General features: G+C 41.1%; 1 protein-coding gene across 1 annotated transcript in view; it reads left to right on the plus strand.

Annotated features, from left to right (window-relative positions):
* Positions 1-7722: 7722 nt before the first annotated feature.
* FAM171B (family with sequence similarity 171 member B) overlaps positions 7723-27275 on the plus strand; it is a 777296-nt gene continuing 757743 nt past the window's right edge. Inside the window, exon 1 of the mRNA XM_044075125.1 lies at positions 7723-8072. Within this exon, the coding sequence (XP_043931060.1) occupies positions 7892-8072 (181 nt within the window). The 5' untranslated portion in view covers positions 7723-7891. The remainder of the gene's footprint in view (positions 8073-27275) is intronic.

Raw genomic sequence — 27275 nt, forward strand, 5'->3', positions numbered from 1 at the left:
ACCTAAAATATATCTTAAAACCTCTGTATAGCCCTGGTCACTTCTGAGTCTTTCACTTATAACATTGGCACTTTATTATATTATCCAGTGCCTCCCTTTTACAATCTGCTACCATTTTTAATCAGTACTATCTCTCCTTACAACTCCTCTGGCAGCTCTAACAAACTCCCACATTCCTCATTCCTCTCATTCTTCTTTTCACTAACCCCCCCCCATATGAATATACTGAGGATAATGTTACTAGACAATATTATATATTCATGTAACTCTGAGTAATTGCGGTACTCTCCTTTATAATCCACATTATACTTGTTTTTGATTTGTAAAAGCTATGTCTCTGTTGTTTCTTATTACTGTGTACTGTTATACAGCCTGTAATTGAATACCTCAGTTCTGTACTGAAATTATAGTAATTGTGTTTGACTGTATTTGTACTATGTCATTTTGTATGGAGCTTTTCCTCCCTTATCTAAGCTGAAAAGGGGCACATTTTCCATCCCAGTTAGACTCTTCTGGCAAAGAAATGCTAAATAAAATAAATAGTCTGCATAGTAGAGGGTATTTGAATCTTTGGCCAGAACAATTTTGTCACACCATTCTGCCATAAATAAAGCTATCAAATAGCCAGTCATAATCCCCAATTATTAGTTTGGATTATAAGGGAAGGAGAATATTACATTGGACGTAGATAATTTCTGGAGTGTCAAACACAGATATATTCCTGTTTCAGAATTTGTGTATACACAATTTATAACTAAACATTATTGTTACAATACTCCATCCAGATTTCCTTCATTTGAGCTACTGATCTTTCCCCATGACAACATCTGTAGAGATGATTCTACTGATATCAAGCACATCTTCTGGAACTGCAATAAAGTAAAAAAAAAAATGGGAAGAGATTGTTTAAACTATTAAATGATCTCAGATTTCTAGACAACAGTCCAGAACAGAGCTGATGCCTTATCTCTTGAATATTAAGCCTTTAAAAATCCCTGTCCTTAATTTTATTGTATTCATAACCATGTCCTTGTTAGCAAAATATTTCATTGTAGAAAACTGAATAGCAAGAGATGCTATATCATTTAAAAAAATGGAAACATTTTGTACAGCTGCTCCTTAAGTCAATTAAGTTATCATACAAATTCCAAGGAATTCTGTTGTGACACCTTGAAATGTGAAACTTCTTTATGAACATATTTCAAATTATTTTTGTTCTTTCTTATGTTTTTATTCAGATGCTGTTGTTTTATATATATATTATATATATATATATATATATATATATATATATATATATATATATATATAAATATATATACGGTTCCACTTGAAATCATCGAATTACCATTTCATCGAATTGCAAATCATCGAGACCAAATCGTCGAAAACTGATTTCATCGAAAACTCATATCATCGAAAACTATAAAGCAACTACAAATAACATTCCACAAAGTTTTTACTATGTTTATGCAGGGGGGCAAGCCCCCTTGCACCCCCCACACCCCCCGTAAATAAATATACCATCTCCAAGGTTGCACTACAGTGGGGAAAAGAGGTTATTTTCTAACCCCACTGTAGTGCAACCTTGGAGTTGGTATATTTTACTACGGGGGGGCGGAGCCCCCCTCATCGGGGGTGCAGGGGGGCTTGCCCCCCTGCATAAACATGGTAAACAGTGTCTGGGATGTTATTTGTAGTTGCTTTATAGATTTCGATGATTTGAGATTCGATGATATGAGTTTTCGATGAAATGAGTTTTCGACGATTTGGTCTCGATGATTTGCAATTCGATGAAATGGTAATTCGATGATTTCAAGTGGAACCATATATATATATATATATATATATATATATATATATATATATATATATACATATACATATACATATATATATATGTGTGTGTGTGTTTGTGTATAGTATATATGCATATATATATATATATATATATATATATATATATATATATATATACATATCTTTTTTTTTAAATGACTATTTTAAAAGAATCTTGGTAATTAGGTTTATCTGTATATCACTGTGTGCAGAGGGGTGAGACGATTGTGTATTTACCTTGATATCTCGTGTGTATTTTGTCTTACAGTAGTCTTATGTTGTGCTCAATTATATAATGTGGGTAGAATGTGAGTCGAGGTAAGTATATATGTGTATGAATGGAAGGTGTATTGGAACTGTAGTTTACTTTTTGATTATTAAGTGAAAAATGAAACAACTGTAAGTTGCAACATTTAATGCTGAATTGATATGTAAGTTTCTCCTGTGCATGGTACTGTTGTGTCATCTGGAAAGGTACTGCCTACTTAGTGGTGCTGAAAATGCAGAGAATGTACTGCATTACAGGTGCGCTTTTTCCCCTGTTGGGGCAGAAAAATGAAGGTCAGGATATGAATACCACTGAAAAATTTTGTTCAATCCCCTGGCACAAAAGAACATAAAAATACTGGGTGAGGTGGAAATTGCTGGTCTGGGTGGGGAATGACAAATAACTAGATTAATGCATATTATACAATGACCTCCCCATTAATATTCCAAAACGTGCATGCTGATTGGTCAGCATACATGTTGTAAATCAGACTTATACTAATGGAAAAAGGTCTGGTCGCCCGGACTTTTTCCATTAGTATAAGTCTTGATTTTTTTGTGTTTTTGGTAGCAACGGAGAACGGAAGAGCTCAGTTGCTGTAATCTCGCTATGTTAAATGAGTTTAACATAATGAGATATCTTAAAAATAAAAAGCAAAGGAGATCTTCCTTTCTCTGTTGCCTTTATTTAAAGATATCTTGCTATGTTAAACTCGTTTAACATAGCGAGACAGCTTTAAAAAAGGGAACAGAGGTCTTCCTTTCTCCGTTGCTTTTTGTAAAGCTATCTCTCTATGTTAAACTCTTCTAACATATCGAGACACATTTAAAAAGGCAATGGAGATCTTCCTTTCTCTGTTGCTTCCACACACAGCTCTGATGTACTGCGTAAGCATACGCATGCGCAGTACATCAGAACTGCCGCAGAATACTGGACAGCTGCGGAAGGGCAGCACGGAGGCATTATATAATGCCATTATTTAGGAAAAATAAGTTTTTTTTTTCTTAAATAATGTCACTGTATAATAGCAATAACCCACTTCTGAGTGTGGGTAATGCTGGATTTACTCACGGTTGTCTTTGTTTTGCCCTCGGGCTTCGCCCTCGAGACCAAACCACACCAACCGTGGGTAAATCCAGCATTACCCACACCTAGGCATGGGTAATTGCTTAAATAATAATAATAATAATAATAATAATAATAATAATAAATAATAACAAATACATTATGATATAAGCCTAGTGCATCCGTGCATAGTGTGCGTCTTTGAATGTGAGGTACTGATTTACAGTAAGCAAACTGAAAATGAACAGAAAAAATCTTAAGTCATTCTGGATCTGTATGTGGCCCTCAAAACACTATAAACATGGTAAGTAGAGTCTCAGTCATATTAGAAAATGCTGGCTTGTTGCAATAAACAGCATGCATTAACAGATACAATTACAAATAAAATAATAAGTCATGGTAAGCTGGGAAAGAATGTATAGGTGGTACCTCACAATTCAACTACTTTGCAACTTGACAGTTTTGCAATTCAACCCAAGATGCTTTAGAAAAAAGATTATAAAATCAAAACTACCTGTAATGTGGAAATCAAACACCAGAGCTTTGGCAGACCAGTCAGCTTTCAAAGATTGGATTTTTGAGGAGTTTGCTCCAAGTGTCAAGAAGTACCTGACAGAGAACAATTTGCCAATGATAGCTCTTCTGCTTCTGGACAATGCCTCTGCCCACCCACAAGAGTTAGAGGAAATTCTTGAAATAGACTATGATTTCATCAGGGTTCAGTTCCTGCCTCCCGACACAACTTATGTCATTCAACCTATGGCTCTGCAAGTCAATGCCTGCTTCACAAAGCTCTACACAAAAGTACTCTTCTCAAGACTCTTCAACGTGATGCATTCTTCAGATAAAACACAGAAGGAATTCTGGAAGACTGAGTTCAGCATTCTTCATGCCATATCATTCATCAAAAGTGCCTGGGATGGAGTGTCGCAGAAAGCCCTTCTTGCAGCCTGGGAGAAACTGGTTCCATCCTTTTCCCAGGATGAAATTGTGGATGAAGCAGCTGAAGTGCTGCAGGACATCGTTTCCACAGCAGAGCACCTGGACATGGGGAGGTGGCTGAGGTGGATGTGGAGGAACTGCTACAAGACCATGAGATCGAGCTCACAATGGAGAAACTTACAGCAATTTGCAATGAGCAGTGCAAAGAAAAAGAAAGGGAAATTTCTTCTGAAGAAGAGGACACTGGGGAAAAAGGACCTATGCCAACAGCTTGCATTGAAGAACTTTTATCCAACTGGAAAAAGGTGCAGGATACAGTCTTGGAGTGGCACCCCAACATAGGTGATGTCAACAGGATGATGGACATGTTTAACAACACAATCACAAACCACTTCAAGACCATCCTGGAAAAGAGGGCAAGACAAGTCACCCTGGACAATTTTTTTCAACTACATCAGCCAAAAAACAGAGGGAATAGTCAGGGCAGGGTGAAGAAGACTCCCTTTCCAACAACTAACCTGAATGAATGAGTCAAGTAGGGGAGCCACTGAGCAAAGTCCTGGAGAGGGATTAAAAAAACAGACACACCAGTATACACTGTATTGTGTGCTATTATGTCTTTTGGGGGTGTGGATAGGAAACATAAGATATTTTAAGTTATAATGTAGAACACATTAAAGTGTAGTAAATAAAACAATCATAATCAGAGACAACAGATATTCATTTCATAACTGCTATCGCATAATGATGTAATGAGCATACATTTTAGATGGAAAGGAAACATGTTAGCCTGCATTCTTAGATGGATGTAACATGAAATAAAATTGTATGTGACATGTGAGCCATAGTTTTAGGAATGTACAGTAGTCCTCCATTCCTTCTCCATCCTGCCTCCACATCCTCTCATCCATTTAAGAGATGTTCTACACTTCAAATCATGGTCATCATCATTCTCTTTCTGCTTTTCCCGTTAGGGGTTGCCACAGCGGATCATCTCTTTCCATTTCTTCCTATCCTCTGCATCTTGCTCTGTCACACCAACCGCCTGCATGTCCTCTCTCACCACGTCCATAAACCTTATCTTAGGCCTTCCTCTATTCCTCTTACCTGGCAGCTCCATCCTTAGCATCTTTTTCCCAATATACCCATCATCCCTCCTCAGCACATGTCCAAACCAACGCAATCTCGCCTCTCTTGCTTTGTCTCCAAACTGTCCAACATGAGCTGACCCTCTAATATACTGATTCCTAATTCTATCCATCCTAGTCACACCGATTGCAAATCTTAACATCTTTAACTCTGCCACATCCAGCTCTGACTCCTGCCTTTTTGTCAATGCCACTGTCTCCAACCCATATAACATAGCTGGTCTCACTACCCTCTTGTAGACCTTCCCTTTCACTCTTACTGGTACCCGTCTGTCACAAATCACTCCTGACACTCTTCTCCACCCATTCCACCCTGCCTGTACTCTCTTCACCTCTCTTCCACATTCACCATTACTCTGAACTGTTGATCCCAAGTACTTAAACTCGTCCACCTTTACCAACTCTACTCCCTGCATCTTCACCATTCCTCTACCCTCCCTCTCATTTACACACATATATTCTGTCTTAGCCCTGCTGACCCTCATTCCTCTGCTCTCTAGAGCATATCTCCATCTCTCCAGAGTCTCCTCAACCTGATTCCTACTCTCACTACAGATCACAATGTCATCTGCAAACATCATAGTCCACGGGGCCTCCTGTCTGATCTCATCTGTCAACCTGTCCATCACCACTGCAAATAAGAAAGGACTCAGAGCCGATCCTTGATGTAATCCCACCTCCACCTTAAATGGATCCTTGATGTAATCCCACCTCCACCTTAAACGGATCTGTCACTCCCACTGCAGTCCTCACCACTGTCACACTACCCTCGTACATATCCTGTACCACTCTTACGTACTTCTCTGCCACTCCCGACTTCCTCATACAATACCACAACTCTTCTCTAGGCACCCTGTCATATGCTTTCTCCAAATCTACAAAGACACAATGCAACTTCTTCTGACCTTCTCTGTATTTCTCCAACAACACTCTCAGAGCAAACATTGCATCTGTAGTGCTCTTTCCTGGCATGAAACCATACTGCTGATCACTAATCATCACCTCCCTTCTTAACCTTGCTTCCACTACTCTTTCCCATAACTTCAAGCTGTGATTAATCAGTTTTATCCCTCTATAGTTACTGCAGCTCTGCACATCACCCTTATTCTTAAAGATAGGTACCAAAACACTTTTTCTCCACTCCTCAGGCATCCTCTGACTTTCCAAAATTTCATTAAACAATCTAGTTAGAAATTCCACTTCACATGGTGAACTACATTTTTAAATGTTTTTTAGTGAAAATTTTAATGTTGTTTGGGCCGGGAAGGAATTAAACCATTTTCCATACATTTCTATGGGAAATAGTGTCTTGCAATTCAACCACCATTCCGTAACAGATTACGGTTGAATTGTGAGGTACCACCTGTAATTACATTCAGGTTTATGTAGATTTATATTACTTGTTCACTAACTACCAAACTAGACATCTGAAGAAGAAGTGACATATCATGAATGCATTATGTTTGTAACTACATGTGGATGATCTTTCTGCTAGTTTCAGTACGAAGGACACTTTCTGACAGGGATGGATCCATAGCAGCATGGGAAAATGTTGCCATTCTGAAATTAAATATATAAAATGCATAGTTTCGCTGCCTAGTGGGTGCCAGCGATAATGTCAGTACCTAGACTCATAAAGCACTGTTTGAATGTCTTTACAAACCCCTTTCATTAATTAATAAAGTTATAATTAATAATTTATAGCATCACTACTCTCATCACTGCTAAAATTTCCCTCCATACCTGTTTATTTGGCTGGACCACATTTACCTCACCTATAACATCTGTGTTATGCATTGTACACTCCTGAGCCTGCTTTTTCTTTAAGTCTCCTTATAAATATGTGCATATTTTTTAAATCTATGTTATGTTATGCCACTATACCATATAATTTAATTTATAATTCTACCTAATGTTACTTTACTGTTGTTACTAAGTAAGTAACCTGGACTCAATCTGCAAATGTTCAGTTTTGATCAGTGCACCCCCCCCCCCCCAACAAAATTAAATAAAGAAATAAACAAAGAGATGTCAGATAATACATCCCCGTGCTCAACACTGTGCTTGCAGGCTTCCTACCTTAAGCTTTGTGAGCGCATGGCTTAATACTAGTGGGTACTGTCGGTTATACTGGTCAAACTCCGGTTATTAAAATAATGGCACTGACCTTTAAAAATCATAGCAGATTATCAGAAAGAGGAGCACCTTATTACTTTTCACAATAGAAAGTCTTCATATATTAGACCCCATTTGTTATGGACTCTTTGTATTGAAGGTATGTATCCACGAACAGGTCTTACTTTCTGATGAACATCAGTAACTTTATGAGGAGCATGGCTAAATTGGAGGACCAGAATCATAGCGGTATGCCTTAATCACAGCAGCTGGAAGATTTGCTGTCAGTTGATTATTTATTATGTAGCAAGGCAGAGCAAGTACACGCGCGTCCACGCGGAGTGCTCGTTCCCGTCTCGCGGTTCTTGCTGCACCAGTACCGTTGGCTTGAGCCTGTTTCCATCCCTAGTGTAGGAATTAGATTATTACTGGAAAGAAAAAAAACGACATACGAGTGTTTTGGTTTTCTGACTCACATGGAGCCTATGTTGCTCCCTTCCTGGACGTCATCGCCATGTCCGAGGTGTCGGGGGTATTCGGACAGCTTTGGCTGCTGATTTTCTGCGCCTTGTCATCGTTTTGGGTGGGTGTCGGAGCTTCTGGTTCACTTAATATAACGAGAATGAAAGAGCAGAACAGCTACCAGCGCCATCACAATCAGCAGCAGCAAGGCTTAGTGGCATCGATAGTTGCAGGTATGTATGCAACTTACTGGCTCCGTGTATAAAATATGAATGGAATGTGAGTTTAGCTGGACTGTCACCTGACGCTGTGTTACTGCTGGGTATCCTAATGTTTCAGGATGGTGATGCTTAGTTTGGGTCTGTAATCTCTTAATGGATGGATGGATTAGTCATTTACACATGTACCTAATACTGTCTCTGCCTGATAGCTCCTGCTCATGGCATGTAGCTGTTTTGTCTTTATTCCTCGATTTCCTAATCTATTTCTGGATGGCTGCTATCGCGTGTTGCCAGCGTGAGACATGCTTGTTATTTTGAACAGCAGTTGATGTTGCATGATGTAATTGTACAGCTGAGGTCATGCTTTTCTTAATGATGTCGTTCAACTTGGATACAGTTTTATGGCTGTATAGATGCTTCTGGAATAAGCAAGTAGTGTGTTTTAAAGGAACTGGGTTTTCTGTGTTGTGGTCTTTAGTTAATTTCCCGCTATAATTTCTAACCTTGACAGGTGGAGAAGAGACTTCATAACTTGGGGTTTAAGTGCCTGAGGACATTTCAATAGCTGTTCTAGCTGAAAGGTGGAATGGAAGGTGTTAGGCTGATTTATAAAGGTCTAAGAGATAGGGGCTGCTGTATATCAGCATACATATATATAATTTGCAACATCTTTCCACCACTCAGGCTGTTACATTACAACTACAGTATTATATAAAGGACAATGAAATAGTAATTTCATTTTATGACACTTGGTAATCTGAAGTTCAAAGCATGCTTGTAGAAAATTATAAAAAAAAAATTAAAATGTCATCTGCTTTTGTAGTGCCTTTTGTATCTAGCAAGTCCTAAATACTTCATCTGAGAATTAAAGTTCTGAAATCATTATAGCTTTAAAACCAAATAATCAGATGTTTGCATTAATAAACCAAAGCAGCTTTAAATGAATGTGGACAGTTCATTTACTTTGCATTGTCAGTAAGTTGCAAAACATCAGACAAAATTAAGCAGAACTTTCCACTTACCTTTTAACATTTATTGATTTGCAGGGATGTCTTTCATGTAGAATCAGAATGTTCCCATGCCCCACACATAATTTGGGATTACAGCTGTGGGGACTATATTCATTAAACAATGCATACATCAATGGGAAAAGCCAAAAGGAGAAGAAGTTAGACTTGTTATTCTTCAGAAAAAATGCATGTTAATGCAAATCTTCTTATTTTGTTAATGGTCTAAGTGAATAATGCCAGAATGTAAAAAGTGTGCCTTATTTTGTACCATGGTCCTAAATTGTTGATGTAAAATATATTGATTAGCAGTTAAAACATATTTTTCTGGAGTAAATATTATGGCTATTTTAAAGAACAACATCTCTCGGTTTTTCCCGGTTAGGGGTCGCCACAGTGGATCACCTTGTCCGCTCATGATTGGCAGTGGAGTTTTACAGTGTCGAGTTGCCAGCCCGGCACCCAACCTTCCACGGAAGACACACACACACACACGCACGCACTCACATCTAGGGCCAGTTTTGGCGTGTCCAATCCACTTGCAGCATGTCTTTGGGGATGTGGGAGGAAACTCACTCGACCACAGGAAGGACATGCAGACTCCGCACAGAAGACACCCCAGCCGAAGATCGAACCGGAGAGCCTCTTGCTGTGAGACCACAACAGTAATTGCTGCCATCCATTTTATAGAACAACATAATATACTTAATTGCCACTGTAAGTATATCCTGTGTATTGATTATGGATAAGATTATAAGTAATGCAACATATACTTTTTTTTGCTGTCAGTACCTTGTGATGGTGGTGCTGCGGTAGCGTTGTCGCCTCACAGTAAGACGCTGTCCTGTTCTATTCTCAGCTAGAGCGTCTTCTGTGTGGAGATATGCGTGAATGGGCGTACCTTCGTTGAAGGTTGTGCGTCAGGGCCGGCAACTCAGCACATAAAAATCGACTGCCCATCATTAGCGGACCGGAGTTCCGCTAGGGTTGCCACCTTTTCAAATGGCCAAAGTGGGACATTTTCTGGACAAACATCAGATTTTACAGGCCGACACATACCCATGGTCAGTACAAAGTTTAGAACTTAACTTTCTTGCCTAATTAAAAGCTTATTCTTGTAGCATTTTAGTTGCTTATTCTGTTTCTTATAACATTTAGGTATTTTAGATACAGAATAACTGCTTTATGCAACTATTATGTAAAATATAGGAAATAATTTTGTCCTAAAATCTCAGGACATTTGCCATTTTTAAAACTTTTTGTCAGGACACAACTGCCCAAAGAGGGACTGTCCCTCACAAAGTGGGACAGGTGGTAACCCTAAGTTCCACTGTGGCGACCCCTAACCGGGAAAAGCCGAAGGACACAACAACAGCAATCTTACTACATTAGTGAAATTCTGCTATTAGTATTGTTACTGTGCCATTTCTGATTTAATACTGTGAATTTGTTCATCTTATCACAGAAACTTTTAGTTATGTACTTACCATAACTTCGGATGTATGGGATCCATCTCGCCTACATTCATAACAGATGGGTTCGGAGCCGATCCATCGGCTCCGACTCGGCCACTTTTTTATACTCTAGAACGAAGACTCTAATTGGCTGGGCTCCCCCTTATCCCAGAATGCACCACGCCTGCTTCCCCAGATCTTGTTTGTTTGCTTTCATACAGTCATACAGACACAGAAAACCCCACCAGGCACTCTAACCAACTAGAGTCCTTCAAAGGAAGATCTCAGTAAGGACCAACATTTCCTCTAACTCCAAAAGGAAGGGGGAAGGAGGGCGGGTACGTATGAATGTAGGCGAGATGGATCCCATACATCCGAAGTTTTGGTAAGTACATAACTAAAAGATGTAATGGGATCCTATCTCGCCTACCTTCATAACTGATGGGACAGCGTCCCTAGCACCTAAATCCTGGGTGGCTCATTGGAAAACACTCCTGAGAACCGTGGAACCAAAGGAAGCTCTGTCTCTAGAAGCCACATCAATTTTGTAATGAGAAATGAAGGTGTGCGGAGATGACCAGGTAGCAGCCGCACAGATATCATCTATCGAAAGTTTGGAGTGGAATGCTACAGAAGTGGCCATAGCCCTGGTAGAATGAGCCCTGACTGGAAAAGGCAGTTCTCTGCCTGATTGAGAATAAATGAAGGAGATGCAATCTTTAATCCATTTGGCTATGGTGGTTTTAGCCACCGGCTGACCCAACTTATTCTCTGGAAAGGACACAAACAGCTGATTAGACTTTTGTGTCTGACTGGTTCTGTCCAAGTAAAAATGCAGTTGCCTGTGAACATCCAACTGATGGAAAGTATACTCTGCACTGTTGGAGAATTTGGGAAAAAACACAGGAAGCTCCAAGGACTGTTGAATGCATAAAGGGGATGCTACCTTGGGCAAAAAAGAGGGATTCAATTTGAGGGATACCCTGTCTTCGTAAAATATCAAATAAGGAGGGTTAGAGCAGAGAGCCTGAAGCTCCGAAACCCGCTTGGCAGAGGTTATGGCCACTAAAAAGGCAGTCTTCCAAGATAGAAACTTTATATCACACGTAGCTGCAGGTTCAAAGGGGAGAGCAGTTAAAGAGGTCAGAACAATATTTAGATCCCAAGGGGGGAGGGGATGGGCTATTGGGGGCCTGAGGAGCCACGCTCCCTTGAGGAAAGACTTGCAAAGCCTGTTTGCCATTAAGGAAGGTTCAAAGGAAACATGAAAATTGGAAATGGCCGCTAACTGAACCTTAATTGTGGATACTGAGGAGCCCAAATGAAACAAAGAGGCTAGGAATTCTAGGACCTGCGGCACTGGGGCAGTAAGAGGATCAATACCTCGTTGCTGGGCCCAGCAGGCAAACCTTTTCCATTTGCTGGAATACAGTTTAACCGTTGGATGGCTTGTGAGAAGAGGACAAAATGTGCATCACTTCTGGGGAAAGAGAGTTATCTCGGACTAGGGTTGGAAGTGGAGTAACCAAGCAGCTAGCTTCAACGACCGGAGGGATGGGTGAGAGTGTCCCGACTGGTGAGTCAACAGGTCTGGCACTGGGTCCAGAATCCAAGGGCCTTGTATCGCATGTCTCTGAAGGAAAGGAAACCAAACTTGACGAGGCCAGTGTGGGGCGATCAAGATCATGTCGCTCCCTACGTGAATAGCCTTCTGTATCACCCTCGGAAGAAGGGGAACTGGCGGGAAGGCATAAAGTAGACCGGGGGGCCAACTGTGGGCTAGAGCGTCCCTGGAAATCTGCCCCTGAGAGGGAGTCAGAGTGAAGAACTCTTTGCATTTCACATTGAGGGGGCTGGCGAACAAGTCGCAACAAGGGAGGCCCCATTTGGCGAATATCTTCGCAGCCACTCTGTCGTTGAGGGACCACTTGTGGGGCAACAGGAGGGTCCTGTTGAGCCTGTCTGCAATCACATTGGATTTCCCCGGAATATGCGTTGCTACTAGGAAACTGTGGGTAGCAATTGCCCAATGCCACACTCTCAAGGCCTCTCTGCAGAGGGGATAGGACCTGGTCCCGCCCTGCTTGTTTATGTGCCAGACTACCGACATGTTGTCGGATAGAATCACAATGGTACCCTGGGGGAGAACATGATGAAGTGCTTGCAGCGTAAGAAGCACAGCCCTCATTTCCAGGATATTGATGTGTAAGTGCGCTTCGCAAACCTGCCATGTGCCTTGGACCGACCTGTCCAGATAATGACCCCCCACCCTATCTGGGAGGCATCCGTGGTCACCGTGGCAACAGGGGGCTGAAGGGCAAAGGGATGCCCCTGGTCCAGGTTGGACCAAAGCAGCCACCAACGGAGGTCCTGACGGCAACAGTCCGTAATCAGAATCAAATGGTTCAGGGGAAGTTCCTGAAAGGACCATTGGACCGATAGTAGCCATTGCAGCACCCGCATGTGCAGCCTGGCCAAGGGGACTAGAAGAATAGTTGCGGCCATCGTGCCCAATAACTGTAGAATCAGTCTGGCCGGAACTCGTGATCTGGGTAACAAGGCTAGAACCTGAGATTGTAAGACTTGAATCCTTTCTGCCGGCAAAAATGCCCGCATACTTCTTGTGTCTAACTCTGCGCCTATAAAGGTGATACGCTAAGATGGCTGCAGCACAGATTTTTTCCAATTGAATGTGATTCCTAGCGAATGACCCAAACTGACTGTGGACATAACTGCACGAACCAGTAGATGCTTGGAGGTGGCAGTATGGAGCCAGTCGTCTAGATAGGGAAACACTTGGAATCCTAGACTTCTCAGGTGAGCTGTCACCACTGCCAGACACTTGGTGAACACCCTGGGGTCTGTGGTGAGACCAAAGGGCAGTGCTCGGAACTGGAATTGACTGTCTCCCAGGCGGAAGCGTAAATGCCTCCTGGACTCTTGACGTATCAGAATGTGATAGCAAGCATCCTTGAGGTCTATGGAGCACATCCAGACATCTTTCTGCAATAACGGGAGAATGGACTGAAGGGTGACCATTCGGAATTTGGACTTTTTCACAAAGTGATTCAACGAGCTTAGGTCCAAAATGGGCCTTAAGTCCCCTGTCTTTTTTGGCACCAAAAATAATCTTGAGTAAGTTCCTAATCCGATCTGGTCGGCGAGGACAGGCTGGATGACTCCTTTGGTTAGCAGCTTTGAAGCCTCTATGGCTGCTTGATCCCGTTGACTGGGTGGCACGTCCGGGATTTTCCTGACAGGAAGAGGGGGTTTGAAGAAGGGAATGAGATAGCCTCCGGTAATAATGCGGAGTACCCACCGATCCTTGGTTATAGATTCCCAAGCCTGTGGGTGTTCTGCAAAACGACCCCCGACTGGCTCCGGAGATGCACAGTCGGGCAACGTCCTAGGGACGGTGAGGGTAGGAGGAACCTCGAAAAGAATTGCGGTCTCCAGAGTTGCGGGGGCCTCTGCCACCTCTGGGGCGGTGTCTTCCCAAATCCCCCCCCGCCTCTAGAGGGGGGATCACCCGGTGGAGTAGGGAAAAACCTTTGGGATTTTCTGAACCACATTTTCCCTCCTATCTGGGCCTTGGGATAAGGTCTAGAGGGAGCGGAAAAACGGGCCCCAACGGCAGTCAAGGTCTTGCCCTCCTGCTCGCACGGGGTTAGTGTGTCCTTCACCTTGGGCCCAAACAGGGAAGACCCATCAAAGGGGGCGTCAGAGAAGGAAGACTTAAAGGCCTCCACAAGTGGGCACAAGCGTAACCAGGCCTGTCTCCTAAGAGCCACTCCTGTTCCCGCTGCTCTACTTGCCCCTTCGGCCGCATAAGATATGAGCCTCATGGACGAGTTGACTATAGACGATAGGGTAGTCATCTGGGCACCTAGAGTCTGGGCCAGCGCCTCAGGGAGATTACCCACAAGGGACTCTCCTAACTCCTTGAGGAGGTCCCATTGGAGCCTGGTAAAATGACAGAGATAATTCAACGACCGCAGGGTAAAGGCCGCTGAAGAAAGGGTATGCTTTCCGTACCTATCCATGCTCCTAGAATCCTTATTAGGAGGATGAATAGACGTCGAAGCCTCTGCCACGTCCTGCTGAGTGGCAGATGCCACCACCAGCGCATCTACTGCAACTCCCTTAGTGAGAAATTCCTTCTGGGGAGGGGCTGAAAGAAATTTGTTAGGCCTGGCGGGCACTGGTTCCACAGTATCAGGGTGTTCCCACACCCTTCGAGAAATTAGGTCCAGTAATTCATCGAAGGGTGGAGACACCCAGGAGGCAGAGGGCTGGGCCCCAAAGGCCTTGAGGAAGACTGACTCCTCCGTGGAAGGGGTTTTGGACTGCCAATCGCCTCTCTGTTTCAAGATCTTGAGGATGTCTGAGAAGAAGACATCATCTGAGGACAATTTGGGGGACCCCTCCGCATCATCAAGGTCAGTGTCTGATGTGATGGACTCATCCTGGGAGTCAACGTGCTTTCTCTTGCAGAATTTCTTCCTTGGAGGTTCATCCGAAGCAGATTCGGAAGGCTCTCCCGGAAGAAGGAAACCCCCCAAGGGGGTATCCTCAAGCCCTGGGGCCCCACTGTCATGGGAAAGAATGTCACCAGAGGCACCAGTACCAAGGTCTAGGGACGGTGAGGTAGAGACCTGCTGAGCCGGCAAGGTCATGGACAGCGCACTCCTCATGGCCTCAAAAGCCGGACCTCCAGACTCTACGGAGGGCACTTGCTGAGAGGCCATGACAGTAGCGGGAATACCTGCGGCCGATGCTCCAAGGGGAAGACTAGGCATAGAGGTGACCAGTCCCATAGTGTTCCCCTCGGCCACCACCTAGGAAGAACCGGTACCGAACCCTGACACCGCTGACAGGGTAGGAATGGTAGTCGGTGTCGGTGTCGAACAGCTCCTAAGGGTTCTCGGCTCCGACTGAAGGGCTCCACTGCGCTCCACCATCACTGACTCCAACGGCTCCGAAGAGGTTGGAGGAGGAACCAAATGAGCGGAAGAGGGGATTGGCTCCAGAGTGGAATGGGCTGGAGCCAAAATCATTCTAGTAAAAACCGGGGACTGGAAAAGCCTCTGGATAACCCTGTCCAAATCCGAATCCGACAACCTGGAGGATTTAGAGGAAATAGATGGGGGCCGAGATGACTTCTCTCTCGGCTCCGATAAACTAGGGGACAGGCTCTGAAAGGGGTCCAAAACTATCCGTGCCGAGACAGGCACCATATGCAAAGATGTCGGCGCAGACGGAGCCTTCGGAGCCAAGGGGGAAGAGCCTGAGCTGCACACCTCCAATGGCTCCGAGACCAATGGAGCCGAAGTAGGTGATTCATCTCTCGGTGCCATAAGCTGTGGCTCCGACACCAATGGAGCCGAGGGAAGAGGCACCGAGGCATACCCTTCAACCCTCGGCTCCGAGGCCAATGGAGCCGAGGAAGAAGAAGTCGGCCTATGCTTCTTGGTTGTCGGCTTCGACGGACTGGTCGGAGCCAACGACCTGTGCTTCTTGAGCGTCGGGTCCGACGGACTGGTCGGAGCCGACGACCTTTTCTTTTTAGAAGCTGGAAAAGGAGTCAACACTTCCTCAAACGAAGGCATGATAAGTCCTTTTAGGATTAACTTATTTTTCCTTTCCTGAAGGACCCTGGAAAAAAAGCGTGACAAACACTGCATGTTTCTTGTAAGTGCTTAGGCCCTAAACAGTAAACACAGACAGCATGCTGTCTGTGATAGACATTTTATAACTGCACCTAGTACATTTTTTAAAACCTGACTTCTGTTACTTAGACATCTAGATAATCACACTAGTTAAATAATGAAAGTAAGACACAAATTTAAAAGTAGAGCAACAACGCTTAACTCAAAAGGACCACAGAGTACAGTACACAAACAGAAGTGGATCAAATACGGGCCAAAGCCCTCTGACTTAAAAGGGCTTAGCGCAATACAACAGAAGATATAGAAAATTTAAATTCTCTTATATAAAAAACACAAGCACACACAACCAAGGGCAAAGGCCCTCTAACTTAAACAGGCCTTGCCCAGTAAACAGCAGAAAAAGCGCGAAAATCAAATTCACTCAAACAGACTCGCACACGCTGATATAGCTGTTAAAACAGCTGTTTGTCAATTTTCTGACAGAAACCCCGTGTCAAAACACCAAAAAAAGGTTAATAAAAGCACTTAGCTCCAGCCAAGTAGAGACCACGTCCTGCTTGAAAAGCGGCAAACGAGATCTGGAGAAGCAGGCGTGGTGCATTCTGGGATAAGGGGGAGCCCAGCCAATTAGAGTCTTCGTTCTAGAGTATAAAAAAGTGGCCGAGTCGGAGCCGATGGATCGGCTCCGAACCCATCTGTTATGAAGGTAGGCGAGATAGGATCCCATTACATCAAATGTTCAGTGTAGAATCGGAACACAAAGCAGTTCTAGAGTTTTATGATCACTATGGATGCAACTAGCAAATAATTCTTTGTTCACACTGAAAACGCTGTACTCCAAAATATAAATAGGATGGTCATAGACTGTGATGCCTTTCCATATTTGCACCCCCCCCCCCTCCATAGACACACACACACACACACACACACACACACACACACACACACACACACACACACATTTCTCTGTTTCTCTGCTATCCTTGCATCTTTACTTTCAGGAGTCTTAGAAGCTCAGCCATCAATGCATTTTTCCAGACATAATACCCTGGTCATTGACATTGACGACGGTGCTTTTCCTAAATACTGATAATGCTTTAGTTGTAATCAAGCCACATCTCAAAATTAGTGCAAGCTAGATTATTTCTGTATTTCCATTGTATTATGAAATGGATATTTGAAACAGTTTTGGTCTAATATATATAAAGGAATACTCAAGTATATGACATTATTTTATGTATGGTGTTGAGTGACTTATAAACTGTATAATTTTTTTCTATGTCCAGAGTCATGGCTGAAGATTGTTTTTTTACCAGCCTACTTAACCGAACCAAATAATAAGTACATAAATACTAGAAATGTTTGTCTTTCATGTGTTACTGAATATTTTAGCTATTAGGCATCATGATTAATAACATGTTTTATGGTTCCTGTGTATTTTGTTACTTTTTGCTTTAACAGTATGTCCTGCCATTACTTGTAGAATGGCTGTGGTATCTGTTGTTTGTGAAAGTATCAGACTAACCTCTAAAACATGGTGCCATAGTAAAATTTGCTTGCATGCCTCAGCAACTGGCATTTTACCTTTCTTTCAGTCAATGAGTTTTCAATACCTGATGTATCATCTCTGGGTTTTGAGAAGGTAGATCCTGTATTAGCTAGCAACAGGTGTAAGGCAGAGAATGAGTTCTGGACAGGATACTAGTCTGCTAGTCCATTACAGAACACTCTCTCTCTCTCTCTCTCTCTCTCTCTCTGTCTCTCTCTCTCTCTGTCTCTCTCTCTCTCTCTCTCTCTCTCACACACACTGTTTGGGCAGTTCAGAGAATCACCATTTCACGTACCAGCATGTTATTGTGATATGGAAGGAAACCAACGGCACTAAGAAAAACCCACAGAATGTGCATACTCTAGACAGAATGCACCCTGGCTGTGAATTGAACCACAACACCAAGTGCTGGGAGGCAGCATTGTGCCACACATGTGATTAACTTGAGAGAATCCTCAGTGCAGTTTGGATACCTGGGGTATAACAGCAGCTTAAATGACTGTAAGATCATGAGAATTTGCATCTCTAGGAGAATTCTTATAGTTCAGAACATGAGCAGACGATATAGCTTAGCTTAATGAAACTATTTGATTGAGTGAATTTGTACACTGTACTTTTAATGTCTGGGTTGCATTTAAGTAATTAGGTCAGCTAAACTACAAGCACCACTGAACTTTTAAAGAATGTGAGCAGTCATAAAATATAGCCTCCAGCTTAAATGCCGTGATGCAAAACTGATTCCATTGAGTCAGTGTGTCCTGTGCAGTAAAAATCTTGAGCTAATTAAAATTCTTCTCATAGTGATGGAGAGATGAGAATTCATTGCAGCGGTCTTTTGAGACCTCTTTAAAGTATGTGGTTTGATTTAAAGTGACCAGATGGTTAAAAGAACAAGTTTCCAAAGACTGACCTTTCAGACGAGGCTGAACACATTTCTTTAATTAGCTAGAAGCAGAACATAAGAAGCCAGGTTTGATAGTATTTTTTGTCAAATACCTGTTATAGGGCATAGATTACCTGAACAAAAGGAGTAATGAAATTTAATGCACCCCACTACTCAGTTATTTGAATCGGCACTGTTTATCAAGATCTGACTTTCTTAATTTAGAGTCTAGTGTATGTAACTAGTTTTGATGATTTTCCACTACCAAAGTGCAAAGAAAAGCAAGTGATTTAATGTATTTTATTTCACCACCAAGTAGATTTAGTATCATTATTTTCAAAGCTTTTCAGCAGAAAAGTGGTCATTGGTGAAAGATTCAAGTCACTGTTGGTGAGAAACCTAGGTAAGACATAATGTAATATTTAGGTTAAAACAAATTAAATATAAATCATAACATTGTGTATAAAGTATATGTTTATATATTGGGGAATGACAAGCAATATTTTGATAGCAAAACCTAACAGTATTAATTACCATTTAGTCACTGGAAGTTGTAATCATATGTCTTTGTATGCATTTCATGAAAATGAGTCAAATGGAAACAGTTATACAGTAATGTTCCCAATAAGTAAGTGCTGCTCTGGTGGTGACTTGGAACATAGAAGAGGAGTACCATGGCTGTTAGGTATGGAGTGAGTGTGCAGGTTGAAGAGTCTGTCAAGTGAAGAGTGAGTGCACAGGTAGAAACATGTCTTTTAGGTGTGGCATGAATATACAGAAAGAAGAGGGTTATGTCTTTCAGATGGAGAGAGAGTACGCAGTTAGTCGGGTGTTATGGCTGTTAGATATTGAGTGAAAACAGAGGTAGAAGAGTGTTATGCCTGTCAGGTGTGGTGTGAGTACATAGTTAAAGTGTGTTATGGCTGTCAGGTGTGGTGTGAGTATACATATAGAAGAGTGTTGTGGCTGTCAAGTGTGGTGTGAGTACACTGGTAGAAGACTGTTATGGCTGTCAGGCCATAATACTAGGGCACCCACTCATATCACTGATTCTTAATTGCCATTTATTCCATGTCTGCTAAGATCCAGTGACTTATGTCACTCAGGATTAAAAGACTATCTACTAAATACACAAGCTGTCACTTACAAAATAGTAGCCCACCTGGCTGACTCCCATCACTTAGGGTTAAGTGGCCACTTCAAAGGTACACTCAACCACATTGCAGTACATTGTTAAGGTAGGGGGCATCTGCTATAGCTGCAGAGATGTCATTGGTGATGTTCCTCAGGACTTGGTCTTCAATCTCCTCTTATTTGACATTTACTTTTCAGAACTGATATCTAGCATCCGAGGTCACTGGCTAACCAAGGAGAGAACTAGTCTACCACTCTTTCTACTGCAAGTATAATGTTGCTAAGCTTTTCACTGGCTCTCTAGCTGCAAGCTTAGTATTAACCTGTAAACCTATGAGCCTATAATACTAGACCACTGAACATATTTGCCAGAATTAAAAAGCCACTTATAAAATGTATTCACTGCTTCTGATACAGCACTAACACAAGCTGTTGCATTACTTGGGTACAGTGGCTACTTTTGCTAGTACAGTGGCCACCTTTGGCACAGTTCAAGCTCACCTGATTATACTACCAAACATTTTGTCTGCTGCTGAAATAAAAAAAAAAAAAAACTGTCAAAATACCAAACCATTTAATTATGTTGGTTGGTATTAATTGAAAATTTTTCATTTACAATAGCAGTCTTTGCTAAGTCTAGGTCCACTTGGTAATATTAGAAATGATTAAACAGCATTTTTCAATCCATCTATTTCTAAATCCATTATATCAGGGTCTGTGCTTGCAGATGGTCCATTGAGATCAGTGCAGTACCCCAGGAAACAAAAATAAATAAATACATACAGACATAAATAAAATATCCAGTTAGGGAATGTGGGTGGAGCTTGAGCCTGTTGTAGTAGGCAGGGGGTGCAAGGCAGTAGCAAGCACCAGATGGGATGCCAGTACAACACAAAGAATGCATACACTTACACAGAGGGCTAATTTAACACTATCAGTACACTTGTCAGCATGTGTTTGGAATATAAGAGAAAATTGTAGACCTTAGCAAAACTCAACATAACTTCAGAAAATGCAGCCTCCACACAGAAGGCACAACTGTGCCAGGGAACCAAGCATTGTGAAACAAGAACGCTAGCTACTGCACCAATTTGTCAATCAGGATTAAGTACCAAATTGTCATAGGTACTTGCCAGTCCTGATGCAGTTCCACTCTAGGCAGCTGTATCATTCCTTGTTAAATGGTCACCTCTGAAAGTCAGTCACCACTGTGACAAAGTGCACCTTCAGGTGATTGTGAGAGCTGTAGACAATGTGTGCAGTGGGGAAGGATTGGCATGTCCTAGGCTGGTATACCAAACCCTGTATTGATTCATAAAAGTAGTAGCATAATGAGTTAAGACATTGTATACTATCTCATCCCATTGTGAAAGCATTGTATACCATACACAGAGTACATATGCAAATTACACTCTCCCTTAATGTGCATTTATAGAGTCACAAGCATCAGTGTACTGGCTGGTCCCAGTGGAGTAACCCACTGGAGTCCAACTGTATATTATCTAATGGTGCTGCCTCTGGCAACACAGTAGTCACCCCTAATATTTTTATTAAGCTGACAGAGCTCATCAATATATTAGCAGTGTCAAAGTAAAAAAAAAAAAAAAAAGTAAGGCAAGATCCATGGCATAGTAGGGAAAACCCTTCCATCAACAGAATATCATGTGATGCAGGCACATCTGCTCTCACAACTAAAATTTCCCACCCCCTTCCCATGATGCTAACGCTCTTCTGCACTAGGACCTCACAGTGCTCATTCATTACCATAATATGGTGATGAACTGCTCGACTGTTGTGTTTAGGGAATGAAAGTTTTTTTATAAATCACTACCATACAGTATAGGAGACCACAGTGCTGCAGTGGCAAGCAGCCCAGTAAGCTGAACAAAAAAAAAAAACTTACTAAGCTGCCTTTCACTGCTCTGCTGTGTAGCACTATTTTGCTACACAACAGTTTCACCCACCTTTAGCACAGGGTTGACCAAAGGCATACTGAGCAAGCTGCATGAGTGCGTCTCTGTACTATCCTGATGACCACTAGGGCCTGCCCTTTGAGGCTAAATTATAGAAAAGGGAAAGCAGACAAATGCTTTTTGACTTTAATGGGCAAACTCTGCAGTTTCACTATCAGCAGTACTTCAAATGAGGTCTTATAGCCATGGTCTGCCAGGAAAATGCTGTGTATTTTTTTTCTTTCTTGAGTAATATGTCGATGAGAACTACATTTAGACTGTGTGACTAACAAATGAACAATATTTGGGCCTCTTAATTATTGATACATGGTAGAAGGCTCATGGCAGTTATGAAGAAACATAATTTTTGAAAAGTGTGGTAGGTGATTTAACTAAACTTCTTGAACAATTAATAACATCAAAAACTGTGACAAAGAAGCTGCCCACCTACTACCGAACATTTCTTGTCTTCAGTGAAAGCCCTGGCAATCAAAGAAACTAAGATCAAAGAACTTAGAATCTATGCAAAGACATTTGTTAATAACCCTTGGACAAAAGTCTTATCACTGATTCAGACTCTATAAATGGAGCATAACTCTTTCTGAAATGATACATACACTAAAAAACATGTTTATTTTACGTATGATCTGCAGTTCTGCTTCAGGCCTATGTACATATTGTAAATAGTTTTTACTTTGTTAGTTAATATTTTGTCTTAGAATGAGAGTACTTTTGTTGTTGTCTCTTATTATTTCATGAGAAATTTAATAAAATAGTTGAATAAAAAAGAAAGATGTTAAGTCATTTCTAACTCTAGGTAGAAAGAAGTTTTAATTATGCTATGGTTAAGCAGGATTTTTGACTTTTCCAGACGATAGCGAAACAGACAACCCTTGCAGATGTTTTTGTACTAAAAGTGAAGTGAATTATTATGATTAGCTTTAGTAAATGAGCGACATCTTTTGTCTGTCATCGAAGCAGTAAAATATTACAAAGGAATTAAACGTTTGCTGTTACAGCACTTAATATCACCACTCTTAAAATACACATCTGTTCCCACAAAACAAATGTTATCACGTGTAGCATTGTGGATTATTGAATAAAAATCTTTAGTTTTGATTAAGCTTGAAAATTACACTTAATTGCTAGTATTGTGTTTAAATATAGTATGTTAATTAGAGGGTGCTAGTACTTCTGAAGCAGTGTCCCAACTGATAACATTTTGTAAAAAGGGAAAACAAGTGCTTCTATTTTTGCTTTTCATATCTCTTTTAACTCTTATTATTCATTCTATGCAAATTTCTTGCATTCTGAAGAAATTAAGCTTAAACATTACTGCATAAAGATTTGCAAGCATTATTTTTTTGCATAATAGGAATTTGAAATAGAGTACATTTAATGATTTATGATATCTCATCCTTTTTTCTTTCAGAAGTACACAAGGTCATGTTTCAGTGATAAAGTACATTTCTTTAACTGTGAGACTTTATCCTTTTTCTGCTGGTGTATTTTATAAAGTGACTCTGAATATTTCAATTTCCTAGTACTTCAACATGCTTGTTGTTAGAGCCACGGTGTTAAATATTAAGCAGCAAACTCTTTGTGCAACCTGCCTGACTGTGGTTTAAAGAGTGGGAAACAAGTGATGCTCTCTGGAGTGCTGTCTCCTACCTTTGTGTTTTAGTTGCTGTTTCAGCAGTTGTGAACCAAGCAGATATGATGCAATTACAACAAGGTGAAAACAAAGGCCTTCACCAAGTGGGATTATAAAGGAACTTCTTGTATCCGCTCTGACCTTCAACTCAGCAGAGTTATATATTACATTCAAGATATCTGTCTATAAAATGGCCAGTTTAATCTCTCCCATCTCCTGCCTTCTGTTTCTTCTTGTCTTATCTGCCCATATACTTTCTACCTGTCCCATTTCTTTACATCCCATGCAAATTCTGCCTCCTTTTATTCACTTTCCCTGATTACTTTTTCTTTTGTTTCTCTTTCTCCTACTTTTAATTTTTCTCTTTTTGTACTACTCTTCTTTTTTTAAATCCAGATTTATTTCTTGTTATTTTTGAATTACAAAAATATTTGTATTTTATATTCAGTCACCTTTCAGATATGCATCACTGCAGATACTAGAGGCTTTCATTATGATATTTTGAGTCAGAGCTTAAGGAAATGCAATATAACTCCCTAAAAAACAGGTGAATCCACTGATGATTACTATAGCAATAACCCACGCCTGGGTGTGGGTAATGCTAAATTTACCCACGGTTGGCGTGGTTTGGTAGTTTAGCATTACCCACACCCAGAAGTGGGTTATTGCTATTATACCATGACATTATTTAAGAAAAGAAACTATTACTTTTCTTAAATAATGGCATAGTATAATGCCTGTTTGCTGCCCTTCCGCAGATGTCTGGCATCCGCGGCAGTTCTGATGTACTGCGCGCCTGCGCAGTACATCAGAGCTGTGGGCAAGCAACGGAGAAAGCAAGATCTCCGCTTTTTTAGTGTTTCGCTATGTTAAATGAGTTTAACATAGCGAGACAGTTTTAAAATAAGCAACGGAGATGTCCGTTGCTTATTTTAAAACTGTCTCGCTATGTTAAACTCATTTAACGTAGCGAAACACTAAAAAAAAGCAACGGAGATCTTGCTTTCTCTGTTGCTTTTTTTTAAAACACTGTCTCGCTATGTTAAATGGGTTTAACATAGCGAGACAGCTTTAAAATAAGCAACGGACCCATTTAACATAGCGAGACAGTGTTTTAAAAAAAACGAGTTATACTAATGGAAAAAAGTCCGGGCGACCGGACCTTTTTCCATTAGTATAACTCGATTTACAACGGGCACGCTGGCCAATCAGCGTGCACGTTTTGGGGGGGTCATGGTATAATAACACTTATCTAATAGCAGAACAGCTATATGGAACAGGCATAATTTTTATTATGTTAGTGGATAACATGGGAGGAGGGAAGATATAACAGAGACATAAACAGGCAGAAGTCAACAATCACTATATTTGTAATAATCTGGGTCAGACAGATTAGCTCTAGGAACTGCTTTATATTATTCGTAGCATTAACTTCATCTGCAAACTCTGCCTGTTCCATTTAGTTGTATTGCTATTGGATAGGAGTTATTAATCTTCAGTGGATTCACCTGGTAAGGTCTTTAGAGATTTATAAAAAAATATATAAATATAATACTCCAGTTTTTGCTGTTCTTCAAGCAGAAAAATGTAGGTTGATTACGAGTACCTTCACACGGAGTTCAGTAATCTGGGGAAAGTGATGTTGAGATTCTGTCTATTTGAGCAAATGTATGTGCATTACTTCTTAAATTATAGTCACAGTGAGATTTTGATGTTAGTGGAGTGTGACATTTAAATCATTATTTTGTCGCATTTGTAATATTTTACATTTTTTGCATAAGTTTAGTTTTCTGTGTGCATACAATTTTCTTTTAGTGCACTGTTGAGGCTGAGTTGCAAGGATTGGTGTTTCATTTTCCCACTGTTTGCTTTTTCTCCACTATTGTGTGGACAGTTAGTTTATTTAAGGGGAGACTTTTTGACCTCACATGAGAGTGCAGGAGATTTACTTGTGGGTTTCTTTCAGTTGTGCTGTTTTGTCAATGTCTGAGTTACATTGTTTGTGGCCCTGATTTGTCTGATTGCAGTTTGCTGGCATGAAACTTTTCAGACAGAAAAAAGATAGTTCAGATTGCATTATGCCTGAATAAACACTTATGAAGGAATCATAATTTAAAACTGTGTAGCTCTATACAGTATCAACTTCAGTAAACTTGATCTGTTTCACTTTATAGTTGTGCTTAGTTAATATCAACTAGAATGTCAACAGACAATTTCTTCAAATAATTTCAGTATTGTTATTCATTCGCATGCTTTTGGATGGCAGTTTTAGTAATGAGATTTGTATTTAAATGAGTGTGATTGTGTTTGCATGATCACAGGATCATAGAATCATAGGAAGTTACTACGCTATCAACCAGGAGGTCATTTCAAGACTAGCCATTTAATCCCAATGTAATAGCATAGATGCTCTAGTCAATACCCAGAACTGTATTTAGTAATGACTGCCTATGTCCAGGAGGGTTGTGGGTGCTATCCCCAGTAAGAATTTTGGGTGCCTCAACCATTTGTTCAGGTTCCTTTTGAACAGTGTCATAGAGGTGCTCTGCTTTACATGAATTGGCTGCCTATTCCAAAAACGTGCCAGTCACTGAGAGAGATCAGTCAATGAAGTAATTCACCTGTTATTTAATAAAATATGTACTTTTTCGAAAATCAGCAGTTTTCTTATTATTTTATTTAACTGGTATTGTTTTCTGTGCTTAGAGGTTTGGCATTTTTTTTTATTTTATTTGCAATTGGTCACCACAACAAAAACTGTTTCTCCCAGCAATTAATCAGGGTAGGTAGGTTACACATATAAAAAGCATTTGTTAAGCTTTCTCTTACAGTACTGTGTAATTAAGCAAGTCACCATTTTGGTCATCCATAGGGCTCTTTTCTACTTGAGTGTTTGCCTCCTTCCGCTGTAACTAAAGTACTCTGACCTTAATTTTTACAGGTATACCTTGTACCTTTCTGGCTTTCTAACACTCAGACATAGATTCCTGTTGAAAGTTTTACTTACTTGTCTGACATTTGAACAAGTAACCCTTGTAAAAATCCACAAAATTGTATACTGTTGGTCTGTCTTTCCTGCTAAACATAAGTAAAATTAAAGTGGTGAGTGCAAGTAACATTAGAGTGCTGAGTGTAGATTTTAGGCCCTTACATTCAACTTACCTCTAGTATGGTGTCTTGAATCAAGGTATCCCTCTAACCACTCCTACTGCCTTCTCTTTTCCCCCACCCCCCTTCTTTCCTCAAACAGGTTAAACTGCTACAACTTAGTACAGGTATTGGTTCATCCCTGCTCTGCTTGCCCTCGCTTCGGACGGGCTTGTTTCGCACCACACCTTGCCCCCAAATTCCTCCCACCCCTGGTGCTGCTACATTTATTGGTACTAGATCACACCCCACTTTTTTAAACCAATCATTAACAACTTGTCACCCAACAGCACCACCCTCAACCTGATACCACCAGTCCTCAAACTCTACTATTCCTTCTGCCTACGTTTCAAGTCTCATTCAGTTGGGGTGCTATCACCCAAAATAGTCTTATTAACTCTACTTCTACTCCTTTTACTCATCCCATATCTCCTAACTACCTATGAATGTCAGGATCACCCAGGTTTCCACTACCCTAAATTCCAAACATCAATCCCATCTACAACAGATAATAATGCACCCTTACTCACTCCCCTCATGCTTACCTCCTTAACCCCTAAATACTACCATCTTACTAGACCTAGTTACATTAGTCCTAAAGCTAGACACTATTACAAAACTTTATTCAAAATCAACTCATACTCAGGATACACTACAACCTCACAAAGGATGGTGACATCCACCCAAACCCTGGTCCAGCCCAACCTGTTGCCCCCTAACCCCCCCTACTATATCCCATACCACCATAGCTCCAACAAATAGACCT

Source organism: Protopterus annectens, chromosome 6.part0, assembly GCF_019279795.1.
Source record: "Protopterus annectens isolate FY-2018-M chromosome 6.part0, PAN1.0, whole genome shotgun sequence".
NCBI classification, from domain to species: Eukaryota; Metazoa; Chordata; order Ceratodontiformes; family Protopteridae; genus Protopterus; species Protopterus annectens.